The 9,539-nt window shown below is 42.0% G+C and overlaps 1 protein-coding gene across 1 annotated transcript in view; it reads left to right on the top strand.

The window, feature by feature from the left end:
• URB1 (URB1 ribosome biogenesis 1 homolog (S. cerevisiae)) overlaps window positions 1-9,539 on the top strand; it is a gene marked incomplete at its 5' end in the record, with an annotated part of 53,737 nt that overhangs the window by 23,009 nt on the left and 21,189 nt on the right. Inside the window, 7 exons of the mRNA XM_008942893.1 lie at window positions 1,085-1,204; window positions 4,394-4,510; window positions 5,137-5,275; window positions 6,362-6,532; window positions 7,812-8,008; window positions 8,571-8,795; window positions 9,289-9,468. Of these exons, the coding sequence (XP_008941141.1) occupies window positions 1,085-1,204; window positions 4,394-4,510; window positions 5,137-5,275; window positions 6,362-6,532; window positions 7,812-8,008; window positions 8,571-8,795; window positions 9,289-9,468 (1,149 nt within the window). The remainder of the gene's footprint in view (window positions 1-1,084; window positions 1,205-4,393; window positions 4,511-5,136; window positions 5,276-6,361; window positions 6,533-7,811; window positions 8,009-8,570; window positions 8,796-9,288; window positions 9,469-9,539) is intronic.

Genomic DNA, 9,539 nt, shown 5'->3' with positions numbered 1-9,539 from the left:
GGAATTACAGTCCTAGAATTAGTGAAAAATCCCTTCTGAGCTGAAAAGTTTTTCTACAAGGACAGAAATTTTTGCTGCCCTGATAAGGGCTGGTCAAGGTTCCTTCTGCTCTTTCTGTCTTTGGAGAGAGTCACGAGTGAGTATTTTTTGGTTTCCACTTGTCTGTAAAGCCTGAGATTTCAGACCAAGGAAGTAAGCTGCTGAGGGAAGCCATCCCACCCATTCCCAGGGAAGATTTTGACATTTGTTAAGGCTGTCCCTCTTCTCCATAATTACTGGAAACCTTCAGGTCCCCTGCTCTCTTCTTTACTGCAGGCTTGTAAAGAAAGCTGTAGATAGCCTGCTTTACCTGTCTGGAGAAAGGAGTGGGCCTAGCTTTGGGAGAAAGCAGAGAGAGACAGGGGTGTTATGACTCTGACCCTGCCTTGTAGGAGATTTTCTGTCCTCTCCAGTTGTCCGTAAAGGAAAAGTGAGAGGAGTTAAGAGCAAACAAAGGAAAACGCGGAACTGGGCAAAGATGCTGAAGTATTTTCTTGTGGCTTTGCCCTTCTAGTATAGACAGGTTTTAACAGAAAAAATAGCCAAATCTGGCAATATAACAAGAGTGTCACTGTTGTTAGACATGAAATGCAAGTCAGTGAGACAAGCAGGGAGGTGGCTGAAGGGTTGTCATATGTAGTTCAGATAGTGTTCAGTGCCACTGTGACTTGCTTTGTTTTCCTGACCTTTGGGGATCAGTCTTTTAAATGATTATATATCTTGTTCAGTGCTTGTAGGAAATCTGAGTTCCTGCAGATAACAGAAACAGAATGGATGGCTGGGGAGGAAGGTGGCTTTATCTTGGACCCCTAGTATTAGTTGGCGTTTCTGTTACTCCTCTCTCTCTTTTCCACTTTTCAAACAAACCCCCATACTCATCCTCCTGGCTCACTGAATGCATAGTAGTATAAATAATCCCGTTCATTTCTGGCCTTGGTATTTTGGGGCAGATCTATAAAATAATATATTGCATACCTGCTTCGGTGCGACATATTCCTGTACAGTGTTGCTGTATCAGGGGAATTTTAATGTATTTTTCTTTTAGGATGTCTCTGAGAAAGAGAAGGTATCTGGTGAAAAATCAGTATTCTATTTACTGATGAAAATGTTTGTTACAAGTAACCATTCTCATCTGAAAATTTCAACAAAAAAACTGATCATCAAGGTAAGCATTTGGTCTGAAATATCAGGACATGCAATATATCCCATTGGTCTGAAATTTCAGGATTGTAAATTTTTTTGTTAAAGCATACACCTTTACTGCATAATTGTATGGCCATCAGAGTCTTCTTTCCTGTTTAACTACCTGTTAGCTAAGTATTCTGTGAAAGTAAATGCTGTCAGCTGAATTTGCCTCAACAGTTGATGAAATAGTAAAGAAAATGCCTTTAATGTTTGTCCACCCTCCCTAGACTGAATTAATTCTAATACTGTAGTAAATCAATATCCCTGAAAAGGTCTTGACATCAATCAAGGAGATATTAGTTTTTATTTTTCTTTTTTATCCTAATTTATTGAATCTGTACTTCATCACTTGAGTCTTCCTGAAGCCTTAGCTAGTTTACTCTGGCCTTGCAAAATACACCTGTTTGTTATAGTCTGATAGAAGCTCTGAGGCAAGGAGTACTTTTGTCTTAAAAACAAATTTAAATCCCCTTCTGTGCATTTCAGTAAGTTATCTGACTTTTCACAAGTGCTCATCAACTACAAGTCTCAAGAAGGTACCAGTGGCTGTTTTCAGTATTTTTTTTAAAACAAGGCATCTTTTAGTTGTCTGAGTAGAGGTGGAGACCTATATTAAAAACAAAGCCACTCAAACAGCTGTCCCTGCCAAGAGAAAATCCAAAAAGCTCTTCTGAGCCCTGACCAAGGGTCCTTGTGTGGAGTCCCATAGTAACAGCGATGTAAAAGTTTGTGTACAGCTTTCTGCATTTAATTTCTGTGTTTAGCTTCAATCACAGTGTGCAGCTGTAATGTTCAAACCACTAAACCGAAGTTACCGTGATTGAATTAGGTTTTAGTTGCCCTTGATCCTTGCAAAGGATTAAAGTCAGTTTAACTTCATCTTGCAGTAATTAATATCTCAATCAAAAGCTACCCAATACAGTTGTTCTAGAGTATTTGGATTCTTTTGCTGAGTGGAGATGTGGGCTGCCTGACTCACTCTTGTTTCCTCTTTTAGATTCAGTTCATTTTGTTTTCCCTGAAGAGAATACAGGAGCAGTGAAGTTAGGTCAGTTATGTCAGCAGAAAGGCTGCTAAGAATAGATGTTAATGAGTGTGTTTTGCTTATTTTTCAACACAGTGCCATATAATCGGAAGGCATGTTTTTGGATTTCACATTCTGTTCCTGTGTGTTTTCATGAGAGCTGCAAGCGTGTTTCTATTTCGAGACTCTGCCAAAAATAGTTCATTATTTAAAAATCAATCCTTTTTTGTTTTCTTTTTTGTTCTTTCTTTAAATGAATTATCCTGTCAGATTCATGTAAGCAATGGTGTTATTTTTATAGCTGCTGGTGGTATACACAGAGTAAACGTAGACTAAATGAGCTCTGATAGGTTCCTTTGTAATTTTTTGCATGGGGAGAAATAAAGGTACAGATTTATCTCACGTAGTTACAATCATTTAACACAGGCGCCAGAGTTAGAAAACTGGCCAAGGTTTCTTGTCTAGTTGGGAGTGAGGGGCAGGTGGTTCTAACATGCAGTTCAAATGTCCTGTCATATGGATTGTCCTCCAGACAGCAGTTCCTCCTCCTCTTCTTCCTCTCCTTCCTTTTACAGATGGAGCATAGGGTCACCAAGTTTCTAATTTAAGTGCCTGTGATAGGGGCCTGAATTTAGGGAGCATAAAAGCAGGCAAAAATTTCTAAATATCTTAATGTCTGTTACTGGATTGTGGTGAAATTGTCTACTTCATTACTCACAGCAACCATGAGTATGCTTACACTTCTCTCTGGACCTTGCTGTGGTCATGACCTACTGTTCTTTTATTTAACTTTATACATCTGCCCGACTCTTTTAAGGACAAGTAACCTGATTTAGATTTAATTTAGCAATAATTTCCTTTATTTTACATCAGTAGTTTTCAAAAATCCCCCTACAGGCTGTTTTTGAGGGTATGGCCCTTTTTTTTTTCCTTGCTCTAATGGGATGAAGATGTACAAACCTCTTAAGGCAGTGTAGCCTGCTCCCTGAAATTATGAAAATAAAATTTACTAAGATGGGGGGAACGAATGCTCTGTGTCCATGCAACTGACCTCAGCTGGGCTTGTGCTGACTGACTACTGACAATTACTGACGAGGACTTGACGTGGTTGGACTGAAAGCCCTGCTAAGCCTTTATCCCAACTCCTACATTTGACTGGTCCTTTGGAGAACATTCTGTGCCAGCACGTAAGACAGCGTTGTAGTAGACCCTGTTGCAGGGACACATCTATTGTTTGAGGCCACGTGACAAGATTGGGACACATGAGCTCCATTGAAGCTGTCCGGTGTACTGGGCTTTTTGCAGGCTGGGACAAGCAACATGGATTGGTCCTGGCTGTGGCTCTGTGCTGTAGCCATCTCTCTCCCTCTGAGTCCCTGCAGTGAAGTGGCAGAGAAGCTTCTGGAGTGAGCAGCACTACAAGTGGCACAGCAGCCTCTGGGTCTGGTGCATGTTGCCCTGGCACACGCTTGGTTCCCGTGTCCTGAGTGCTTGTAGAAGTCTTGTATTGCACACGTATGGAAGTGAACATTGCTAGTGAGGTGGCCATGCCCTCACTCACTGCCCAGCCCAGTGAATAGGTGTTTGCAGCGTAGCTGAACGGGGCGCACACGGGACCCGTCCCATACGTACGGTCTGTGTGAGAGCAAGAACCTAGTGGAGTTGTACTGGGCTTGTGCTGTGGGCAGCAGGTGAGAGAAGGAGAGGCTCTGAGAAGACAAGAGAAGGAAGAAGTTGCTCTCAGCTGATTTTCCCAGCTGTGAGAGAGTGAGTCATGTTTTGCCCCTGTTTTGGTTGTTCTTAAAGAACCTCGTTTCTCTACCCCAGGAGTGATTCTTGCCCTTTTCCTGCAGAGCCTCTGTGCCTGAGGCCAGCTAGTACAGTCTTGGGCTGTTTGGTTTTAAACAATGGGTTCAGTTTTACCCACTGTTATGCAATTAGAGCAGTCCTAGTGAGTGGGAATAAGGCCTCTTGAACTGAGGGAGTGAGAAGAGAATGACAAATGTTTCTTCCCATGAACCTGCTTTTTTCTTTCCAAGAAGTGGGAAACATGAATTTGCTGTACAAAAAAGATCTGTGTGTTTCGGGGGTTTTGTATTCTAGTTGTTTTGTGTTTTTTACCCCCACTTTGATTTTTCTGGACAGGTTTTACATGACAGCGGAGTGTTTGAGTACACATGGAAGGAACTTTCAATTTGGCTGGAACACTTGGATAATACAAAAGAAGACAAAAAGGAAGCAGTGATTCAATTTTTGGAAAGGGTAACAACTGTTCAAACTAGCTGGATAAACAATGCCAAGAATAGCACTAATGGAAACTAATTATTTTGTTGCTATTGTTGAGAAACCTGTCAAAGATCAGTGAATGAATTCTGAGAAAATCAGTGTTTCTCATTCTTTGTACAGAGCTGACATCTTTCTTGTCTTGAGTGGGAGGACAGTGAAATGATTAGGAGGAAAATGAAAACCAGAATGATAAGTTATTATTACAGCATTGTTGATACAAGAGTTGAGTGTTGGGGGGGGGTGTTTTAGCTCTTTTCTCCTCTTTTCTTTATGTGGCAATACCTGCCAAAATTATCAGACTTAAGTAAATTGTAGTCTTTTACAAGAAAAACTGACATTTCCTGTTTACTTTTCAGGATGTTAAATGCCCAGTGCTTCCTTTTCATTGCAGTTTCCCCAGAGACCCAGTCTGTGGTAGCACTTTAGGTGCAAAATTGCAGGGGACATTTAGGCAGATTCCTACAGAAGTATATGAGAGTTGTCCTCCAGAAACTTTCCCAGCTTCCAACAACTTTTAGCAAACGGTCATTCTTACATAAGAGATGGTTCTTGTAGACTTAATAGCCTGTGCACTTAAATTTCTCAACCTTTGCTGTTAACAGGTCCTGTTGAAACTGATGGCAAAGCCCTATCCATATACAGACAAAGCAGCAGACCTTGTTCAGGAAGCCAGCATGCTCCGAGTTAATATGTTCAAACAGGACTCGGATAACGTCAGCATCCCCATCTCTCACATTGACGGTATGTGGAGATTCCCTCAACAACAGAGAATCCCAAGGCTTTGTGCTGAATTTTCTAGTCCTAACCTGACAACTGGTAATTGTAGAAATCCTGTTTGTGTAAGGACCTATGGGATTCAGTCCTCCAGTTCTACTTAGTATCAGAAGCAGAAGTCTGAATTCCAAAGTTACTGCTTTAACCCTAGAAGTAATTTCTGATGCAGATACTTTTTTTTTTTTTTTTTTTTTTACAGTAGTTTAAATCTCTCTTCAGGCTCCTGCAGCAGCATTTTCTAAGTGAAATGAAAACTAGCACAGTTGCTTGCCCTGGGGCTGCTTATACCTGTTCATCCAGGAGAAAGGGCTGGGGTGAACAGGGAACTTTCTTGCTCCCAGGCACACAGCCAGAAGCTTTCGCTCTCTGGGACCAGTCACAGCACTGCTGCAAACAAACTCAGAATTCTGCAGATGTGAACACTTGGACAACTTACCATGTGCTAGCTGTTCTGCTGTAACCATCCATGAACAGGATTTTGCAGTACATAAATGTAAGATAATTGAGGTCATTTAATGCTCAGTACCAGATGGATCAGTTGCCTTGAGCTGACTGTGTTACAGAGACATATTGCCAGCCACAGAATACACGGTATCTTATTTGTATGTTAAAGCTGTCCTTCACTGATGATCAAGACTTGGTTCTCTGGCCATGTAGAGCTGTGAAGTTCTTCAAGGACTGCTCAGGATGTTCTTTTAATGGGGAAGTGGCTGCTTCCTTTGTACTTTCCCATACACATTTCCTGTCGCTGTTATGCTCTGATAGCCCTTACCTAATGCCATGGTGATAGCAGTGGGTTGATGTACCTCTTCCCTTCCCTTACTTCTATCAGCTGGACAGCCGTGTTGAAAGGCAGCAACTAAAGTTAAGCACATAGTAAGAGACAGTGGTGTTGCCTTTACCATTAACATTGCTAGACAGATGTACCTTTCATCTTTTTCTCTGCTTTGGGAATTTAGAAGCTTCCTTGTATTCCTGGAGTGTTGGATCCTACCCCTGTTGTTTTCTAGTTAGCCTGAGTCCTCTGCTTATAGTTTTTTCTTCACGTAATAGATGTCTTGGATATGGTGGATGTTCTGATTGAGGGCAGTGATGGCTTAGATGAAGAAATTGGGTTCACTTTAAACGAAGACATGGTTAACCAAACGTTTCCGTTCAGTGCTGTTGTCCCTGCTGCATTAGAAGCCAGAAATACGCTGTTGCTTCAGACTGAAAATGGAACAGGTATGGATTTTTTTTTGTTTCTACGTGTAATTGGATTTTCTGGAGAGGAATTGAGATAATTTTTACCCAGTGAGCAGCTTGAGATATTTTAATACCTTTGTTACAAACAGAAGGAGGTGCAGTTCCATGGTGTTCCCTGCCCAAGACAGGCATTAAAGCTTATAAGGTGCTGTCACAAACTGCTGACTTGCTTCTCACAGGTGCTTCTGTCCTTTTTTCCTGCCCCTAAAGTTCATTCTTGGTTTCTGGACTAGGGAAAATAGATGGAAATGCAGACATCTTGTAAACTACCATTTGACTCCAGGGAGCTCCTACTGTGAGAAAACAAACTGGCCCGGGTTAGGAAAAGAGAGCCCTCTTTTCCTCTCTGAGATGCAGGGAAGTGGAGGAAGAGAATGACCCCAGGCTCCTAGCACAGTATGGAAGGACTGAGGAGCAGTGCAGAGACAGGGTCCACGCATGGACAGTCTTGGCCTGGAAGCAGCTTTGGTTCAGCAGCAGTGATTTAAGCACAGAGTAAAATCGTGAGAGGAAGGTGCTTTCAGTGGCTGTAGGTGGCTGTTCCACTGAGACCAGTCAGCAGGGGAGAGAGGACTGGACTGTTGAATAAAAAATGGATGTGTTTTCCAAAGAAAACTGCTTCAGAGAGGAACCTCCAGGGCTGAATGTTGAAAAGTTCTGACAGCCTCTTGGAGAGGATTTGGTGGAATGAGGAGTCACAGGGCCAGCAGCTGGCCTCAGAGCAGGATTTGCCAACCATAGAGCACCTCACTAAGCCCTGTGTATATTTGGCCATTGAGTAGCACCTGGGGTGGGACTGGAAGAAAGTCTTCTGTATTAAACCTGGACATGTTAACCTGGGTGTGTTCCCACAGTACCAATTGGTTCTGCTCTTAGGTGGTGCTTGGCTGGGGCCCTTATCCATCAAAATACAGACAAGTTTAGCACAACACAGTAAAGGCAGAGTTAGTTTTAGGCTTGTCTGGAAGGAAATGGGCCAATCTGAGCATGTATCTTAAAAGTAGGGTGATGATTTACATCAACAAGTATGGAGGATTTTTACAGATTCCTCAGTGGGTCAGGAACACTTGTATAGCTTACAACAAATACCTTTTAATTTTCAAATTTTTGAAATGATACTATATGGCCTGTTACTTTTAAAAATGGTACTATATGGCCTGTTTCCCAGGCCTTAAGGAAAGAGAGTTGCCCTAGTGTCTCTGCTCATGCAGATTATTCCTGTGAACAGAAGTTTCATTTTTTTATTTTGCTTTTCTAGGATCACACGTCATAGAGTATCTTGTTGCTGTTTTCACTGACCTCCTGCACTCTCAGAGAGAACCCCTTGCCCTCTGCTTGATGTTCCAGCTCTATGATAAAGATCTGCATTCCCTGAAAGTTTCTAAGTATCCTCAGCTATACCAATTTAACCAGTACTATAAACTTTGGATACCCCAGCAATCTCAGGAACCTGTGGTAAGGAATACCCTGAAGTCACTTGAATGCTTAAGCCAGTATTACTATAAAACCTCACAGTGTATAAAGGTTACATTTCCATCAGAAACTGCCTTTACATTAAGCTAATTCTGTGTTGTTTCTTGATCACACTGGGGCACAAATCTGATCAAGGGATTTTCTCTAACGACACAAGAAGTTGTGGTTGAGAAGTGAAGCCACAGCTCAAGAGTTGTGCACAATCACCTAGACTACAGCTTCTCATGAGGCACAGCGTAGCATTATGTGTGGGGTGGCCCGAGGAACCAGTTTATAGTGGTTGGAGTTCACTTATGTGTGGGTTGGGAATGCACGGACCAGCTGTGCTAGATGTTGATGTGTTCTTCTGTTAGACCAGCAGTGATCATGTGCAGATTCCCCACGGGACACCTTTGACTTGCTCTCTAATAGCAGGACTGCATACATGTGGGCCTGGAACTTCAGTCCCAGTTTCAGCACAGAACTCATGTCAAAACAAAAGTAGCTGAAAAACTTCATTCATACTCATCTTTATTTCTGACATGTTTTTTTCCATTTTAAACAGTTTAAAATGCACAAAGCGGTATGCAAAGAACCAGCTGTGGCCCTGGATTCTGTATTTACCACTTTGCTGAAGAAAGCATATGAGAGTGGAAGCAGTACCTTACTGGAAGAAGACACCCAGGCAAAGTTGAAGGACTTGGCTTCCCAGCTCCCACCTGAACGGCTTTTGTTGGGAGTAAAGCATGTGCTGCTATACCTGAAATCCACAGTGGAGAACTTTGGCGGTGTAAGAACAATGCTGTGATGATGTTGTGGGTTGGTTTGTTTTATGGTAATGCACAAAGCACAAATGACTTGGCTGTTAAAACTTCAGAACCCAGTTCTGCAGCTTTTTGACATACTCAGCTCTCACTGAGGCTATAGAGCACCAGACAGACCTTCACCTAATTTGTGAAGAAATGTCTGTCCTAGTTTTTGAGGAGTCTTGAATTTACTTTGCATGCATTACCTTACTGATCTGTGCAGAGTACAAATAAACTCCAGATTTTAATATAGCTCCTGGATCTCCATAAGAAGCTTTTCCAGATAGCGAAATTCACAAAAAGTCACAGTTTAGATGAAAATCTATAAATATTTATTTGGCACCCTGAGGCTTTTCTTACAATTGGGTTTCTGCAGAAAGGAAGGATTCCTTCCTCCAGAAGAGGCTGTCATCTAGGACATGGTTAATTTCTGCTCCCATCCTTTTCTCAACTTCTAAGGTGTCTGTATTTTCACAGCTTAGTAAAACTTCTGGTCCTCACCTTATTGACCTCTATATGGACCTGCTGAGCAGCTTGTTGTGCCGGGGAAATCGGATAGAGTTGGATAATCAACAGAAACGACACGAGCATCAGACTGAATCAGACCTATTTATGGATGAGGAGTCTCTGATTACAGAGGAGTCTTCAAATGACAAGGTACTAAATCCCTTCACACACAGGCCAGAAGCTTACCTGTGTTAGTAAACTTCGATTTATTCTCTAGGGAA

This window comes from Merops nubicus, unplaced genomic scaffold (assembly GCF_000691845.1).
Source record: "Merops nubicus isolate BGI_N331 unplaced genomic scaffold, ASM69184v1 scaffold686, whole genome shotgun sequence".
Lineage (NCBI taxonomy): Eukaryota > Metazoa > Chordata > Aves > Coraciiformes > Meropidae > Merops > Merops nubicus.
Note: the sequence above shows the minus strand (reverse complement) of the source record. Positions and strands in the feature narration are given on the sequence as shown.